The following is a 19,381-nucleotide window of genomic DNA, read 5'->3' on the forward strand; positions in this document are numbered from 1 at the left end:
AAACAAATGGAAAAACCATTTTCATTAAGCAAATAAATTTAATTGAAGCATGAACAAAACTGCAAATAATTGGCTCAAATTGAGTGAAGTGCAACACGACGTTGCAAAAATTCCGACATACTATTTTTAACAGCTTCAAACAGGATGTTAAATTGACAAGCTTTATTATAAGCATGAAGGCAAAAATGATGTCTCAAATATCAGTGTTCCCTGAAAATGTCAGGCCTATCACCTGTACTGAATATTTCGCAGGAAGTCCAAAGATAATGTTCATGGAATTTTGAAACAACAGTTTAAATAATTAACAAGTAATAATAATAAATGTTACAAAAAATTGATTTCCTTAAATCAAAGTTAAGTCAAATTGTTAGAAAGTTCCTTGTTCCAATTAATGCAAAGTTCAATTGCGACAGACATGATGAAAGGTTAAAATGAAATGTTAATTGTTTCATTTTTCACAGATGCTTCCAAAGTTGTTGAGAACAGACAGCATTTTTGGTTTATGCTGCAGATGTCCAGTATTGTAGCATTTGTTTTTTGTGCATTAAAAGAGCTAGTAGATAAATCAGAGAGATACTTTTTTAATGGTAATGACAGCAATCATAGGCCTGCTTCCTCATTTCTTCAGCATTCTCTTCTTGGAAAGGCTGACATCTTTGGGGTTAGATGCAATGTAGGTAAAGGAAGTCAAATAATATCTTTATCCAAACATAGACCAATCATGTTTTATACAAGTGTGGTGTAAGAGTCGCATGCCAAGGGTCTAACCAAAATAACAAATAATCTAAAATTATACAAACTAATTAAAGGTAGAGAGATGAAAAGTTATCAAGGTGATGGTGGTAAAAGGGAAGGAAGATTTTACAAATACAGAACAGTATGGTGGGGTTATATATAGCACAACATAAATCCAAGATCATGGTTGAGGTACAGAACTTGATCATCAGTTTCTGCTCAGCAATTCTGCATTGTTTTGTATCTTAAAGGCCGCCCTGGAAGATGCTTATCCAAAGATTGGAGGTTGAATATCCTTGACTGAAGTGTTCCCTGACTGTGAGGGAGCATTCCTGCCTGGTGATTGTTGCGCAGTGTAAATTCATTCATTGTTGTAGCATCTGCATGGTCTCACCAATATGCCATGCCTTGGGGCATCCTTGCCTGCAGCATATGAGGTAGATGACATTGGCCAAAATCACATGAGAATCTGCCATATAGGTGGTGGGTGATATTCCCACATGATATTAGTACCTATGTCGATAATTTGGCATGCATTGCAGAGGTTGCCATGGCAGGGCTATGTGGTGTTGTGGTCGATGTTGTCCTGAAGGCTGAGTAGTTTGCTGCGAACAATGGTCTGTTTGAGGTTTGGTGCTTGTTTGAAGGCGAGAAGTGGAGGTGTAGGGGTGATCTTGGTGAGATGTTAGTCATCATTCATGACATGTTGAAGGCTGCTAAGAACATGGCGTAGTTTCTCTGCTCAAGGGGAAGTACTGAACGACAAAGGGTACTCTATTGGTAATGTCCTGTGTCTGTCTTTTGACTAGAAGCAAGGTGGTTATTTTGGAACTGTACAAGACTTGGGTTAGGCTACACTGGAGTACTGTTTGCAGTTCTGGTTACCACATGAGGGGAAAGATGTAGTTGCACTGGAGGGGCTGCAAGTGAGATTCAACTGCGATGGAACATTTTACCTATGGAGAGAGGTTAGATAGTCTCAGGTTCTTTTCTATACAGCAGAGAAGGCTGAGGGGGAGCTGATCAAGGCATACTGGATTGGGGGACATGCACAGGGTGAAGAGGAATCAGCTATGGTTGGACAGTCGCTATAATGAGCGAGTGAAAGTTAAAGTCAAGAGCAGAAGGTTTAGAGGGATTTGAGGACAGTATGTTTCATCTAAAAGGATGATAGGAATCTGGAATGCAAGGCCTGGGAGGGTAGTAAAGTGGGAAACCTCACAATCTTCAGTTATGCAACAAAATAAATCAAGCATCATAACATTTAAAAGCTCTGGGCCAAATGCTTGGAGGTGGGATTAGTGCACTGGAGTTGGTGCAGAGTCATGGGATGAAGGGCCTCATATGCTGAACGAGACTTTAAATAGGGATAAAGTGTGGTGGTTAGGCTTCTTCGTTACCTAGAGAAAGCTTGGACCTTACATTGGAAGTACTGTATAAAAATATGAAAGTTGATGCATTGAATGCCAACAAAGCATCTTCAGAATTTTATAGATTTTAGAAACACTCAGCACCAATGAAAATCCCCACTTTTGACCTTATGATGTAAGGCAGGTCATTGATATTCAATTCTTTTTGTATGGTTGGACTGAAAACATTACCCTCAGGAACTATGGGCTCTTGTGGTGCATGGTAATGTCCCTAGCACTGAACAGGGACACCCGAGTTCAAGTCCCACCTGCTCCAAAGGTATGTAATAATATCTGAACAGGTTAAGTCAGAAAAAAAAAGTACACTGAGGAATTCTTGCAATGATGTCCTGTGGCTGAGAAGATTGGCCTCCAACAACCAAAACCATCTTCCTTAATACTTGATATAACGCCAACTTCTGGAGAACTTTGCCTCTTGGTTTCCTTGACTTCTATTTTCCAAGGAGTCTTTGATTCAACACAATCAAATATTGCATTAGATTATGTCAACAATAGTTATCTCACTTATCTTCAGGAATTCAACTTTTTTATTCATTGAAGGCTGTAGAGAGGACAAGAACCATTTAACTCCACCCTAAACCTAAATAAACAGGTTATTACTGAATTCGTCATTGGCAGCAGTGGCTTCAATATTTTCCATCATTTTGCTGATTGCCAAGAGCAGACTGATGGATTGATAACCGGTTGGATTGGATTTTAAATTTTTTGGCAGCATGATATAAGCTGCACGATCTTTCACATTGTCTATTCAATACACTGGACAAGCTTGACCAGGAGCATGACTAATTCTGGAACACAAGTCTCCAGCACTAGTCAGAAGTTTGGCAGGACCATGGATCTGCACTTTATCCAATTCTGTTGCTATCACCCAGATTAAATTGAATTGGCCAAAGACAGACTCATATCATAATGTGACATCAGGAGAAGGCTGAGATGGTCCATCCAGGATGTAGGTTTGCTCGCTGAGCTGGAAGTTCATCACCCTACTAGGTAACATCTTCAGTGGGCCTCAGGCGAAGCACTGTACATGATTCCTGCTTTGTATTTATATGTTTGGGTTGGTGATGTCATTTCCCTGTGGAAATCACCACAGGAAATGATATCACCAACCCAAAAGAAACCCAAACGTATGAATAGAAAGCAGGAATCATGTACAGTGCTTCGCCTGAGGCCCACAGAAGATGTTACCTAGTAGGGTGACAAAATATCTTGAAATGAAGCTTCCAGCTCAGTGAGCAAACCTACATCCAAATCTTCTCAAACCTCGCTATAGCCCATTCACCCGAAGCTTAGGCTTGTAATAATTGCAAATGCTTCAACCTTGTTTTTTTTCCCACTGATCCTGTGGGCTTCCAACTAGTGAGGATGGAGATTTCATGGGTTTTGTTTAATCGTCCACACCATTCATAAGTGGCCATGTTCTGTAGAACTTCAATTTGATCTATGTTGGAGGATTACTTTACAACATCCATCACATGCTTCAGTGTTTTCCCCCCCTCTCAGGACTTCATCATAGGGGTCTGGTGACATTGTTGATACATTGGTTTTATTTTTGCAAACTCCTTAAATCTGGAATAGTCATAGCTGATTGGAAACTTGCAAATGATTCCTCTACTCAAGAAAGGATGGAGATAAAAAGCAGGAAACTATAGCTAGCAGGCTTAACATCGACCGCTAAGGATTTTAAAAGTTCTGATGTTATAGAAGGATACTTAGAAAAATGCAAATTTTTTCAAGGAATAACATTCACTGCAGATGAAGGACAACCAGTTGAGACACTGTACTTTGTTTCCCAGAAAGCATGTGACAAGATGCCACATCAGATATTATTGTGGAAAATAAGGCAGGTAGTGATGGAGCTAATACATTAGCATGGATAGAAGAATGGCTAGCTAACAGGACACAATTAGAACAATAGATCTTTTCCTGGTTGGCATGATGTAGCAAGTGGTGTGCCTCACCTCCTCACCTTATTGACTTGGATAAAAGGGACCAATGGTACGGTTGCCAAAGTTAGTGATGGGACATAGACCAGAACGCAAGTGTGAAGAGGACAAAACAAGGCTACAAAGTGACATAGATGATTACGTGAATAGGTAAAAATCTGGCAAATGGTAGATGCTGTGGAAAAATGTGAAATTGTCCACCTTGACAAGAAATTAAGCATATTATCTAAATGAAGAATCTGCACATAGGTACCTTTGTACCCAAGATGGTGCTGCAAGTGGTGACCCATATACTTTTCACTGTACTCATTTGAATAGACGTGATAATAAAGATAATTCTATGATAAATGTTAAGATGCCAGAGTTTCAAGGATTTAGTTCTCCTTGTAGGTTAATTGCGAAGGGCTCTGATGAAGGTACAGCAAGTAATTAGTAAGGCTAATTCAATGTCACCATTTTGTGCAAGGAGCATTGCATACACAAGTGCAAGGTTATGCTTCATTTATACAGGACGCTATTGAGATCACACCTGGTGTACTGCACAGAGTATTGGTCTCCTTAATGAATGAAGGGTAGAAATGTGTTTGAGAGACGAATAAATGCAATGGGGAGAAAGTGAGGACTGCAGATGCTGGAGATCAGAGCTTAAAAATGTGTTGCTGGAAAAGTGCAGCAGGTGAGGAGAGGAGATAACTTGGGGGGTGCAATGAGACAGCATAAGCCCTTCTCATTCCTGAAGAAGGGCTTATGCCCGAAACGTCGATTCTCCTGTTCCTTTGATGCTGCCTGACCTGCTGCGACTTTCCAGCAACACATTTTTAAGCTAATAAATGCAATGAGCAGGCTGCTTGTGGGGAGTTCTTGGACTGGCAAAGTGGTTCACTTGAGTTTATAAAAGAGTCAACTTGGTTGAAACATAAGATGCTGAGGGGGCTTGATAGGGTAGATGTGAAAAGTATGTTGACTCCTGTGGAACAATCCAGAGCTTGATGTTACTGTATAAAAATAAGATGTTTCCCATTTAAGACTGAAATGAAGTACAACTGTTCCTGTCAGAGGTTCATATGTCTTTGGAACTCTTCTTCAAAGAGGGTGAAAGCAAAGGCTTTGAATATTTAAGGTAGAGATGGATAGGTTCTTGATAAGAAAGGAAGTCAACGGTTAACAGGGTAGGCAGGAATGTGGATTTGAGATTACAATCAGACTGTCCATGATCTTATTAAATTGCAGGGCAAGCTTCAAGGGAAAAATGGCCAATACCTACTTTTCACTGCTCAAGGGCAACAAATGCTGCCTGAGCCAGTGACACAATTATCCTGTGAATGAATAGAAAAAGGTCATTTGACCCATTGATTGCAAACGTTCCCATCAAACTGCTACAAATTACTTTCACGTAGCACTCTCAAACTAATGCAAAAAGGCTCTGAACTGCCATCCTATAAAAATTATTTTCAAGGTAGTCAGCAAGTACATGAGCATGTATTCTGCTAACAGTAACAATCCAAAGGCTTATGGAGTCTTAATCTGTATGCAAACACAAACTTGACAGGTCTTGGGCTAAAAAGGAAATAAGCACATATTGTTTAAAATCAACCAAAGGCATCACAATTCAAATGATTGCTACCCAGCTAGCCTGCAGACAAGGAACTGGGTTTGGTTTCTGGCTCAGGAGAGATTTGAATATGCTAACACTGATTTGACAGCCTGCAAGTCTCACATCAAGAACATTTAATTTAGTTTTGTTACCAAATAAAACATGGTCTGGTAAATTCAGGAGAGAAAAAGTGAGAAATGAAGAAAATATCAAAAACCAGGTGTGCAGCTTTCCAATCCAACAGTACAGTTAGAGCAACAAACAAATATTTCAGAGTGCCTCAGGACAAAACTGGATGATAACTGCCACAAATGAAATTATGTATTAACATTTAGTGCTCAGAAATATGAAAATATGCAACATTTATTCAAACTTTCACTGTTGACAGCACAAAAATGGATAAACAAATCTTCTGAAATATCATCTTTATGGTTGATACTTGTAATCTTTGGCTCAAAGAAGGGTAAAATTCACCTGATTTTAGACAGATGATTAAACTCTATTCCTATGCAATTCACATTCCCATCTGTCAATTGCACACGCAACATTCTTGGTGCAGCTTGAGATTCCTCGTGATCTTTTGGAGCAGATATATTCCTGATCTTCTGTAGTTGTAAGACACATGGACCTTCAAGCTAGAAATAAGTAGGTTACGAAAGAGTAAGTAATTCAAAAAGAATTTTTTGTTTGCTTCCCACATAAAAAGAAACACGAACTTCGAAAGAACTAAAAGCTCCTTCATCAGGCACTTCACATCCAGGTACCTCTGCTCTTCAACTTACTTTGGAATTATGCCTTGATTTTAGGTTGTTTCCAAAATGTATCAACTCTCACTTGTCCACATTGAACTTCAACTGCTACTTACCTGCTCACTGCACCAACGTCACAATTGACATTGCAACCATGCTTAATATTGGCTGCAAATTTTCAAATTGTGTCCTTTTACACTAAGTAGATCAGTAGCATATGTCAGAAAAAGCAAGATTTGCAATATTGACCAGTGTCAAACTCCTCTATAAATCAAAAGCATTCGTTAACTGGGGGCTCTGTTTTCTGTCATTCAGCTGGTTTTGGTGAGTTTTGAGAAGATTTGTAGCTCAGGTTGAGGTTCTGGATGTAGGTTTGCTCGCTGAGCTGGAAGGTTCATTTCCAGACATTTCGTCACCCGACTAGGCAACATCTTCAGTGGGCCTCTGGGTGAAGCACTGCTGATGATTTCTGCTTTCTATTTATATGTTTGGGTTTCTTTGACAGAAACTGATATAAATGACAATTACAAAATACTTATGGCATGACAGGGTATGGTTGCTGCCTCCAGAAGGAATAAAATCAAGGCATAATTCCAAAGTAAGTTGAAGAGCAGAGGTCCCTGAATGTGAAGTGCCTGAGTCATGAAAGATGGCAAGACAATTTGAGAAAGCAGTTAATAAAACATGCAGTGTCAATCGTTTTATTAATAGCTGCACGAATTACAAGAATAAGGAGATGCTATTGAATGTGTATACCATTATAATTTCAGCGTCAGTTGAAGAATTGCATTCAGTTCTAGGTATCATAATTTAAAACAGATCTGAAAGCACTGGTGAGAACGTAGGATAGGTTAAAGAGAACAGCTCCGGGGTTTAACACCTCAGTTAAGAGGAGAGAGCCATTCAAAATCAGGAGGGGTCTGAACACAACAAACAGGGAGAAAGCATTCTCACATACGAAAGAGAGGGCATGGATCCAAATTAATAAGTAAAACAAGCAAAAAAGTGACGAGAAAGATATTTTCATACATAAACACGCATAAGTTTCAAGAGAAGATCAAAGAATCACAAAGCAGATGCTTATATGGAGAGCTAGCATGGACATGATGGGTTGAATGGTCTCCTTCTATGCTGTAAAAAATTGAGATCCATTGCTTTGCTCGCAAACGGTTTGACCCGAATGTCATGCTGTCCGGTGTCCCATAAAGATCCTGTTATTGAGCTTGCTTCAAATGCAAATGATGCTGGTGGGTTCAAGTTAGCATTTTCCAATTGAACCCATACCTTAACAAGATGGAAGGAAGTGGCAAACACAACGTTCTCCAATCAGCTTCATGGAAACTTAAAAGCACAGTTTTCAAAGACTTATGCTATTCAACGAATAAGTTCTGTCCAGCAGGTTGAATGGGCTCCTAATATCAAAATAGCTGCATGGTGACTTCAATGTTGTACATCACAGTCAGCCTTTGAGAGCCTTCCAATTGTCATGATAGCTGGACTCTTTTAAAGGATTTTTTTTAAAATGTAATAATTTGTGGTATGTGGGCATCGCTGGCTAGCCAGTATTTATTGCGCATCCCCAGCTCCCCTGAGGTGGTGGTGATGAGCTGCCTTCTTGAACCGCTGCAGTCCACCTGCTGCGGGTTGGCCCACAATTCCATTAGGGAGGGAATTCCAGAATTTTGACTGAACAGAGAAGGAACGGTGATATATTTCCAAGTCAGGATGGTGAGTGGCGCGGAGGGAAACTTGAAGGTGGTAATGTTCGCATATATTTGCTACCCTTGTCCTTCTTGGATGGAAGTGGTTGTGCGTTTGGAAGGTGTTGTGTGAGGATCTCTGAATTTCTGCTGTGCACCTTGCAGATACTTCCCACTGCTCTGAGTGCCAGAAATGAAGGGAGTGGATGCTTGTGGATGCAGTGCCAATCAAGCAGGCTTCTTTATCAGAGATGGCGTCAAGCTTCTTAAGTGCTGTTGGGACTGCACCCATCCAGGCAAGGGGGGAGTATTCCATCACACTGCTGACGTATGCCTTACAGATGGTGAGCAGACTTTGGGGAGTCAGGTGGTGTGTTACTCACTGCATTACTCCGAGGCTCTGACCTGCTTTTGTAGCCACTATTTATGTGATCAGTCTAAAGATTTGTGAAATCCAGAAATATCCCACATCAGAAACATGCTTGTTGTTGAGTTGGGAGGAATGCCAGAAGAAACATATTGAAATCAACAGTTTTCACACTTGTACAGCACTCAGTGAAAGGGGACAACTGCTTCTCAACATACAAGGAGACACAAAGAAACCATTGCTGTTGAGAGAAGAAAGCAACTTCTGTCATGGAGAAGCAGAACGTATCAACTATTTTGTTTGAAAGGAAAGGGGACGGACCATTGTGCCTTTGAGAATTAAGGAACACAAAACTCCCAATGTAGCCTTGTCTGTGGAAGTCAGATGTGGAAGATTCAGGACAAGTGGATCAATTTTCAAAGGACACTTACAGTCATAGAGCTGCAGACATATACAGCATGGAAATAGATGCTTCGGTCCACCTTGCCCATGCCAACCGGATATCCCAACCTAATCTAGTCCCATTTGCCAGCACTTGGACCATATCCCTCTTATTCCTTGCTATTCACATACCCATCCAGATACCTTTTTAAATGCCATAATTGTACCAGACTCCACTACTTCCTCTGGCAGCTCATTCCATACACACACCATCTGTGTGAAAAAGTGGCCCCTTGGATCCCTTTAATAGCTTTCCCCTCACACCCTAAACCTATGCCCTCTAGTTCTGGATTCTCCCACCTCAGGGAAAAGACCTTGGCTACTTATCCTATCCATGCCCCTCATGATTTTATAAACCTCGAGATGTTCACTCCTCAAGCTCTGATACTTCAGGGAAAACAGCTCCAGCCGACTCAGCCCTCTTTCTATAGCTCAAATCCTCCAACCCCGGCAATATCCTTGTAAATCTTCTCTGAACCCTTTCAGGTTTCACAGCATCCTTCCAATAGGAAGGAGACCAGAATTGCACCACAGGATTCCCTACAACAATTTGCCCACCATCGATGTCAGGCTCACCGTTCTACAAGTTCCCTGACTTTTCCTTACCACCTTCCTTAAATAGTGGCACCACGTGAGCCAACTTCCAGTCTTCTGGCACCTCACCTATGACTATCAATGATACAATTATCTCAGCAGGGGGCCCAGCAATCAGTTCCCTAGCTTCCCACGGAGTTCTGGGATACACCTGATCAGGTCCTGGGGATTTATCTACTTTTGCATTTCAAGACATTCAGTATCTCCTCCTCCTGTAATATGGACATTTTCAAGAAGTCACCATCTACTTCCCAACATTCTGTATCTTCCATGCCTTCTCCACAGTAAACGCCAATTTAAAATACTCGTTTCGTATCTCCCCCATCTCCTGCAGCTCCACACATTGGCTGCCTTGTTGATCTTTGAGGGATCCCATTCTCTCCCTAGTTACCCTTTTGTCCTTGAAGTATTTATAAAATCCTATTAGATTCTACTTAAGCCTTTTTGCCAAAGCTATGTCCCCTTTTTGCCTTCCTGATTTCTCTTAAGTATACTCCTACTGCCTTTATACTCCAAGGATTCATTAGATTGCTCCTGTCTCTACTTGACATATGCTTCCTTCCTTTTCTTAACCAAAACCTCAATTTCTCAAGTCATCCAACTTTCCCTACACCTACCAGCCTTTCCTTTCACCCGAACAGGAATATACTGTCTCTGGTTTCTCATTATCTCATTTTTGAAGGCTTCCATTTTCCAGCCATCCCTTTACCTCGAAGCTGGATGGCAGTTCCACACATTTAACTAGGATAAGAATTAGGAACAGAAACAGGCCACTCATCCGCTTGAGCCTGCTCCATCGTTCACCACCATCATAGCTGATCTGATCACTCCACGTTCTGTTTAATGACAAAATTTCCATCATTCCAAAATTCTATTAACCTCTGTCTTCAAAATATTCAAAGATACTACTTCCCTATCATCTAAGGAAAAGGACCCCACCCTTTGAGATGTTTTGCTTTGTCAAATGGAATATTACTGCTAAATTAATTAGCCTTTTCAGAGGTCCAGTTTATCTTCCATCAGTCCAGAATACTTCAGTGGCTCAAAATAGCCTCACGACTGGGCATACTGCATGTTATAGCACCCTCTGGTGGTAAGAAAACATATTCCTTCCTGATTTGGAGATGCTGGTGTTGGACTGGGGTGTACAAAGTTAAAAATCACACAAGCTGAAAAGGTGTTGCTGGAAAAGCGCAGCAGGTCAGATAGCATCCAAGGAACAGGAGAATCGACGTTTCGGGCATAAGCCCTTGGATGCTGCCTGACCTGTTGCGCTTTTCCAGCAACATATTTTCAGCTCTGATCTCCAGCATCTGCAGCCCTCACTTTCTCTTAAAAATCACAACACCAGGTTAGAGTCCAACAGGTTTAACTGGAAGCACACTAGCTTCGCTCCGAAAGCTGGCGTTGAGATTTTTAATTTTCCTTCCTAACTGCCAAATGAACCCACATGTTAACCGGAAGAGAATCAAGACAAACCTAAGTAGGAAGAGTAGGCCATCTGGTCCCTTGAGCTTGCTTCACCATTCAGTAAGATCATGGTTGATCTTTTTCATGGACTCAACGCTACTTACCCACCCTGCTCACCATAATGTTTAATTCCTATGCTGTTCAAAACTCCATCTTTGCCTTAAAAAATATCCAACAAGGTAGCCTCAACTACTTAAATAAAAATGAAAAGAACTGCAGATGCTGTAAAATTCCTCAGAACTGATCGAAGGGTCACAGGACCCAAAAGTTAACTGATTTCTTCCCACAGTTGCTGCTCGACCTGTTAAACTTTTCTAGCAATTACTGTTTCTGAGCCTCAACTGCTTCACTGAGCAGGGAATTCCACAGATTCACAACCATTTGGGAGAAGAAATTCTTTCTCAGTTCAGTCCTAAATCTGCTCCCCCTTATTTATTCCCTCCATAATTTAAATGTTTCCATTAAGATGCCCCCTCATTTTTCTAAATTCTAACAAATATGGCCAGTCTACCCATTCTCTCTTCATAAGCCAACGCTTTCAAATCTGAAAACCTAGTGAACCACCACTGCACCCCTTTCAGTGCCAGTACAACTTTCTCAAGGAGACCAAAACTGTACACAGTACTACAGGTATGGCCTCACCAGCACCCTATAACATAACCTCCCTGTTTTTAAACTCCATCTCTCTAGCAATGAAAGACAATATTCCAATTGCCTTCTTAATTATCTGCTGTACCTGCAAACCAACTTTTTGTGATTCATGCACAAGTACACATATGTCCCTCTTCAGAGCAGCATACTTCAATTTTTCACTATTTAAATAATAGTCCATTTTGCTGTTAGTCCTACCAAAATTGATAACCTCACACTTACCAACATTGTACTCCATCTGCCAGACCCTTGCCTTCACATTTAGCCCATCTATATCCATTTGTGGACTTGGTGTTCTCTGCACACTTTGCTCTACCACTCATCTTCCTTTCACCTGCAAACTTTGACAGACTACACTTAGTCCCCAACTCCAAATCATCTACGTAATTTGTAAACGATAGTGCTCCCAACACTGATTCCTGAGGCCATCGCTAGCCACTGATCTCCAAGCAGAAAAACACCCATGTATCCCCACTCAATCCTGAACTAGGACTCCAAAGTCCCTTGTGACCTAGATTTCCAAAGCCTTTACTTGCTTAAAAAATAGTCACGCCCATATTCTTCCTACTAAAGTGCATATCCTCTCACTCTACCATTGTATTCCATCTGCTAGTTTTTTGCCCACACTTCTAGCCTGTTCAAGTCCTTCTGCAGCCTCCATACTCCTTCAACCTTTGTGTCAATACACAGGGGTTCATATTGACAACCTTTATAAAAAAAAGGGAGAATAAGTTGATAAAGCTTGAAAATATGGAACCTCAACTTCAAAATATGCCGATAGAATATGAAGTTAACAGGTAATTTGAATACAGCCAAGTCACTGGATTTGACAGTTAGGTGCAAATGAGAATTGTCCAGCATTATGTAATATTTTTGAGGTACAAAGATATGGCAGAAACATCAAAAGAGGTTCTCAAGATGACATATCAGAGATGAGTAATTAGTTATGAGGACACTTCTAAGTGAAAACAGCATAACGTATGAATAAGAGTAGGCCATTTAACTCTAGTTCCTTTTGCAATTGTAAATGATCTGTGACAAAGTCAGCCTGCACCAAATCCACCAATATCTTCATAAAAGGTAGAGCCAGTTCTATTAAAGAAAAAGGATGATATAGGCTTTGCTTTGCAGACTAAGATTTGAATACTTGGAGTATCGGTGTTGAAAAGGGAAGACAAATCTGAGATTTCTATAAAAACAGAAGCAGCAGAGACAATGGTCAAGTGAAAATTGAAAAAAAAAAAGATAGTTTGGAAAAGTTGGCTATTCCTAAAACAGAAAAGTCACTGGATCCAGATAACTTGTATTCCAGGTTCCTAAAGGAAGTGGGGGTTGAATGTGGAAGAATGGTTTGGCAGAATCTTCAAATCTTCCCTCAATATGGGAGAAGAGCAAGAAGATTGGAAAGGACAAATGTGCCACTTCTTTAAAAATGATGTAAGGACAGTCCTGGCAATTAGAAGTTGGTTCATTTAATTACAGTAAAGAGTACAGTTTTAGAATCAATAATCATAGAAATAAAAAATTAACAAGGGCTTTTGCCCGAAATGTTGATTTTCCTCCTCGGATTCTGCCTGACCTGCTGTGCTTTTCCAGCACCACACTCTTGACTCTGATCTCCAGCATCTGCAGCCCTCACCTCTGCTTAATTTTTTTTTCAGATTGTTAAGACAGAAAGATTTAGACTAAGACACAGGAAGGGTTGCTAAATTTGCTGACAACACAAATGTAGGTAGAAAACTAAATTGTGAAGACTAGAAAGCTACAAAAATATCTAACTAGATTCAGTGAATATGCAAAAATACAGTATATGGAGTAGAATGAGGAAAAATGTCAAGTTGTCCATTTTAGCAAGCAGTATAAGAAAAAAGCATAGTTGTTAAATGGTGAAAGATTGCAGAACTGAGCTATGGAGGGATCTGGGTGAATCACATAGGTTGCTATGCAGGTATAGCAGATAATTCGAAAAACCAACATAGAGTTGTTACGTGTTGCAAAGGAATTGATTACAGATTGAGATTATTCTTTACTTATACAGGGCACTGTGAGACCAATGTCCAGAGAACTGTCACATTTTTAAGGGACAGTATAAATGCATTGGGAGCAGTAAAGAGTAGGTTTACCAGCAAATTACCTGGAACAAGAAGGTTATGAGAAAATGTTGCTTTAGTGTTGATTTAAACAAATGGAATCCTCAGGACAGGTGAAGGCATAATGACAATTCTTTTTATGGGAGAATCTAGAACTAGTGTCACTATTTAAAAATTAAGGGTTTCCCACTTAAAATGAAGATTAGGCATTTATCTTTCCTCTGACAGTTCTTGGATCTCTGTTTCCACCACCATTTCAAAAAGAGCTCTTGATTACAGGGGTTGAGAGCAGAACTCGAGAAGACCTTTGTGAAATTGGAGGGTGCAAGGTTTTCAGGGGTAGGAGGGAATGCAGATTTCGATTTCTATCAGATCAGCCGATTCTTTTGAATGAAGGAGTAGACTTGAGCAATTTAGGTAAGTGTGAGGTGCTGCATTTTTGGAAAGCAAATCTTAGCAGGACTTATACACTTAATGGTAAGGTCCTTGGGAATGTGTCTGAAGAAAGAAACCTTGGAGTGCAGGTTCATAGCTCCTTGAAAGTGGAGTTGCAGGTAGATAGGATAGTGAAGGTGTTTGGTATGCTTTCCTTCATTCGTCAGAGTATTGAGTACAGGAGTTGGGACGTCATGTTGCGGCTGTACAGGACATTGGTTAGGCCACTGTTGGAATATTAGGAGAAAGTGAAGACTGCAGATGCTGGGGATCAGAGCTTAAAAATGTGTTGCTGGAAAAGCGCAGCAAGTCAGGCAGCATCAAAGGAGAAAGAATCCTGAAGAAGGGCTTATACCCGAAATGTCGATTCTCCTTCTTCTTTGATGCTGACTGACCTGCTGCACTGCTGGAATATTGCATGCTGTTCTGGTCTCCTTCCTATTAGAAAGATGTTGTGAAACTTGAAAGGGTTCAGAAAAGAATTGCAAGGATGTTGCCAGGGTTGGAGGATTTGAGCTATAGGGAAAAGTTGTATCGGCTGGGTCTGTTTTCCCTAGAGCGTCGGAGGCTGAGGGGTGACCTTATAGAGGTTCTCAAAATTATGAGGGGTATTGATAGGATAACTCGACAAAGTCTTTTCCCGGGGGGGGGGGAAAGAGTCCAGAACTAGAGGGCATAGGTTTAAGGTGAGAGGGGAAAGATTCAAAGAGAGCTATGGGGCAACTTTTTCACACAGAGAGAGAGTGGTATGTGTATGGAATGAACTGCCAGAGGAAGTCGTGGAGGCGAGTACAATTGCAACATTTAAAAGGCATCTGGATGGGTATATGAATAGGAACAGGAACGGTTTGGAGGGAGATGGGCCAGGTGCTGGCAGGTGGGACTAGATTGGGTTGGGATATCTGGTCAGCATGGACAAGTTGGACTGAAGTGTCTGTTTCCATGCTGTACATGTCTGACTCGATGGCTTAACAATTAAATTCTATTTGTGACCCATTTCTGCTTGCATGTTCATAAAGTTGAATAAAGATGCATGTTAGGTACTCCCACTGGATACATAAATGACAACTAAAATATCAAATAGCATTGAAGTGAAGTGAAATAAAGAGATCCATGCACGTTTCTCATCTTTTGGGGTTGAGGATTAACACGTCTGTATCACAGTTGTTGGGTTTTACCAGTGATGGGAGTAACAGCACATTGTGAATCGTGCAACATAAACAAAATGTCAAGTTGGTTTTGTCGATCGACATCTGTATCAGAAAAAACATCTGCTCCAGCCACTTTCTTGGACAAAAGTTATTGCGTTTTGAGCATGGCTAAGCTATAAGAAAGACAATGAAAATTTCCCAATAATGGTCTATCCAAAATAAGCAGAATAAGCCCTATCCAGACAATCAGTACACATCATTTCACTTGTTCAGTGATAAATGATGGAGGGTGTCATCAATAGTGCTATCAAGCAGCACTTAATGACAATCTGCCTAATGATGTTCAGTCCCAATTCCACCACATCCTTGACTACATCACCAAGTGATGTTCTACCGCCCATTTCCTCATCTGATATGGATTCATCTGAGCCTACAATTGGCTTCCCATTGAGTCATACAGGACGGAAGTGGACTCTTTGGTCCAACCAGTCTATGCTGACCATAATCCCAAAATAAACTAGTCCCACCTGCCTGTGCTTGGCCCATATCCCTCCAAACACTTCTTATTCACGTACTTATCCAAATGTCTTTTAAACATTGTAACTGTACCCACATTTAACACTTCCTTTGGGATGTTCATTTCACACATGAACCACTTAAAAAAAAAAAAAATGCCTCTCACGTCTTGTTTAAAATCTCTCTCCTTACAAATATGCCCCCTAGTCTGGAAATCGCTACTTGAAGGAAAAGACACCTGCCATTCAAATGATCTGGAGCCCTCATGATTTTATAAAACTCGAAAAGGTCACCCCTTAACCCTCTATGCTCCAGTGAAAAAAGTCCCAGCCTATCCAGCCTCTCCTTATAACACAAACCCTCCACTCCTGGCAACATCATGGTATATCTTTTCTGCAGAACACTTCCCACAACAGGATGACATGAACTGGAAACAGCATTCCAGAAGACACCTCACCAAGTTCCTGAACAACCTTAACATGATGTTCTGATTCCTATACTCAAAAAAGGTCTGAGCAATGAAGGCAAGCAGACTAAATGCCTTAACTACCCTGTCTGCATGGGTCACAAACTTCAAATAATTATGTATCTAATTCCCTCAGTGTCTCCATTCAATAACACTATCCAAGGCCCTACTTTTAATTGCACAAGTCCTCTCCTTGCTTGTTTTACCAAAATGCAATACCTCACATTTACCCAAATTAAGCTCCATCTGCCACTCCTTAGCTCAATGATCTGATTGATCAAAATCTCTTTGTAATCTTAGATAACCTTCTTCACTGTCCACTATACCACCAATTTTGCTATCATCCACAAACCTACTCACCAGTCCAAAATTTCATCCAAATCATTTTATATAAAAGTGGACCCAGCACCAATCCCTCTGAAACACTGCTGATAGCAGGCCTCCTGTCCAAAAAGCAACTCTCACCATTACAGTACACTGTCTCCTGCCGTTGAGCCAATTTGGTATCCAATTTCCAAGTCACTGAATCCCACATGATTTAACGTTACTAATTAGTCTACCAAGCAGATACTTGTCAGAGCTTTACTAAAGTCCAAGTAAACAACACTTACTGGTTTGCCCTCAATCTTCTTGGTGACTTCAACAACTAACCCACCAATGAAGTCAGACTTACAGGTCTATGGTTCTCAGGCTTCTCTGTACATCTCTTCTTCAAAGGCACACCATTAACCACTTTCTAATCATCCGAGACCTCACGCTGTAGTTATCGATGATTCAAATACTCCTGCAACTGACGCCACAATGTCCTCCCTCACTTCAACAATGTACTGGGATACACAAGACCAGATCCCAGAGATTTACCCATCTTCATTTTTTTTCCCACCACGGCCTGCAACACTTGCTCTTCCAGAATATGAACGGCTTCAAAACATCAATAGTTATTTCTGAGTTCTCTAGCCTCTATTTCTTTCTCCACAGTAAAAACTGACAAAATATCCACCTAATATCTCTCCTACCTCCTGAGGTTCAACCCAAAAACTACCTCCTTGATCTTTAAAGGACTTCACTTTTTCTCTAGTTGCTTTTTTACTCTTAAAGCACTTGTAGAATCTCTTTGGATTACCCTTAATTCCATCTCTCTGCCATACTAGTTTAAAATCTCACCAGTGGAACTGGCAAAAGCTCCTGCGAGGATTGTTGTCCCATCTCTCCCCAGGTGCAACCTGTCAGGTTTGTACAGTTCTTACCTTCCCCAGCAACGGTCCCAATGCATCAAGAATATAAATCACCACCCTAGTACACCATTTCTTCAGTCACGCATTCGCCTAATCTGTCCTCTTATTTCTGCTTTTGCTTGCACGTGGCACTGGGAGTAATCCTGAGATTACTACATTTGTGGTCCTGCACTTTTAATTTATTTCCAACTTCCAAGTCATCATTTCTTTGTTTACTTAGTCATTGGCGGTGTGCCACAACTACTGGCTACTCACCCTCTCTCTCCAGAAGGCACTGCAGCTGCATCATAACATCTTGACCCTAACAACAGGGGAGAGATCATGGATTCACATCTGCAACCACAGAAGCATCTCCCTGTACCTCTCAGCACTAAATCCTTATCACTATAGCCCTGCTGCTCATTTTCCTCTCCTTCTGTGTGGAACCACCCCTGACACCATGAACGTGGCTGATGCTGCTTTTCCCAGAAAGGCCACATCCCCAGTGGGAGTTGATCACAGGGGACTTCTGCGCTTCCTTCCTTAGCCTTCTACTTTGTCTGGTGGTTACCCATTCCTTTTCTGCCTGTGTAATCCTCACCTGCAACATGACTACCTTGCTAAATGTGATGCTCCAAAGTGAACCAGTGTTCCCTGAGTGCACTTGTTCCAGTTCCTTTCCTCTTACCTTGGGGTGGGGGGGTAATAACAACTCTCATTCCCTATGTTAAACACCCGTCTGATATAGACAACTCCCACCTTCTGGATAGGTAAGGGCATAATTCTTAGTAGTTATGACAAATCTTTCTTCTCAGGCTCATTCTGGGTAGCATTCTGTACCTGACTTGCTGCCATCAGTATCTTGTCTTCCTGGGAATAGTATATAATTATCAGGTTCTAGTTGGGAACATCCTTATATCCTGGTAGTAGTAACATTGACAAAACATGTACATTGCTGTGCTTCTCCAACTGTCAGCATTTGATTTCACATGAGTAAGCTGACAGAGCCAGTGCCCATCATCTCTGCAGGTGTGCTGCCATCATTGACAGTAATTCCATACAGTGGCCAAAAATGGAGGTTGGAAGCCTGTGGCTTGTCAGTAACATAATAAATATACCCATTTTCATTTTTTTTAAAAACACTAAACATTATGCCCACCACTTCCTTTTCCACGTGGGCATACTTTTTGGTCTTCATTCGTGACCTCAATGCGAACACAACAGGCCTTTCCTCTCCATTCAACAAGAACAGCGCCAAGATGGCAGCAGAATAAGGCCCCTGTGCTGGAGCTCGTCTGCTCAAACTACTTTTCCTTTCCCTCTCTTTTTTAAAAAACTTATTTGCCTTGTCCTGAGCTTGGACAACATTGGAAGTGGCAAGAGCCCAGCGTGCAGACCTTGAATGGTCTCAAAATGGACCCGGGACATGGACCATGGGTGGGCCTACTCTGGATCTCGAGCAGTCCTGAGCAAGGAAAGGGTGAAGACCTCAGGTTGGCCAACAACAGACCTCATCTGGGCCGAGCCCCTGCTTACTTCTCTGAAGCAAGCACGTCCTGGAATTGGTGGATACTACATTGTCAGAGGTAGGCCCAGCTGCAAAAGATGGCACTCGAGGACTGGCAACTTCGTGGTTGGTTGGGTCCAGTGATAACAGCAGAAGGGCATCAGTGCAATATCGATGAGGTGGGCCCAGCGGGATGTTGGTTGGGTGCAGTGCAGGTAGCGGCAGATAGCATCAGTGCAGTGGCAAAGATGGCGTCTGAGGATTGGCGGTTTTGATGTTGGTTGCGTCTGGTGTAGGTGGCAGCAAAGCGGTGCTGGAGGGTTGG

The 19,381-nt window shown here is 41.3% G+C and overlaps 1 protein-coding gene across 3 annotated transcripts in view; it reads right to left on the reverse strand.

Annotated features, from left to right (window-relative positions):
* Positions 1 to 19,381, reverse strand: part of tdrd3 (tudor domain containing 3) — a 143,591-nt gene that overhangs the window by 108,253 nt on the left and 15,957 nt on the right. For 2 of the 3 annotated variants that reach the window (XM_043691162.2, XM_043691164.2), the window contains exon 4: positions 6,180 to 6,340. The exons of the other annotated variant lie outside the window; for it this stretch is intronic. In XM_043691162.2, the coding sequence (XP_043547097.2) occupies positions 6,180 to 6,340 (161 nt within the window). The remainder of the gene's footprint in view (positions 1 to 6,179; positions 6,341 to 19,381) is intronic. 3 annotated transcript variants of the gene reach the window in all.

The sequence above is a fragment of the Chiloscyllium plagiosum genome, unplaced genomic scaffold (assembly GCF_037043375.1).
Source record: "Chiloscyllium plagiosum isolate Xiang-an unplaced genomic scaffold, Cpla_swu_hap1 HiC_scaffold_6, whole genome shotgun sequence".
Taxonomy (NCBI): domain Eukaryota; kingdom Metazoa; phylum Chordata; class Chondrichthyes; order Orectolobiformes; family Hemiscylliidae; genus Chiloscyllium; species Chiloscyllium plagiosum.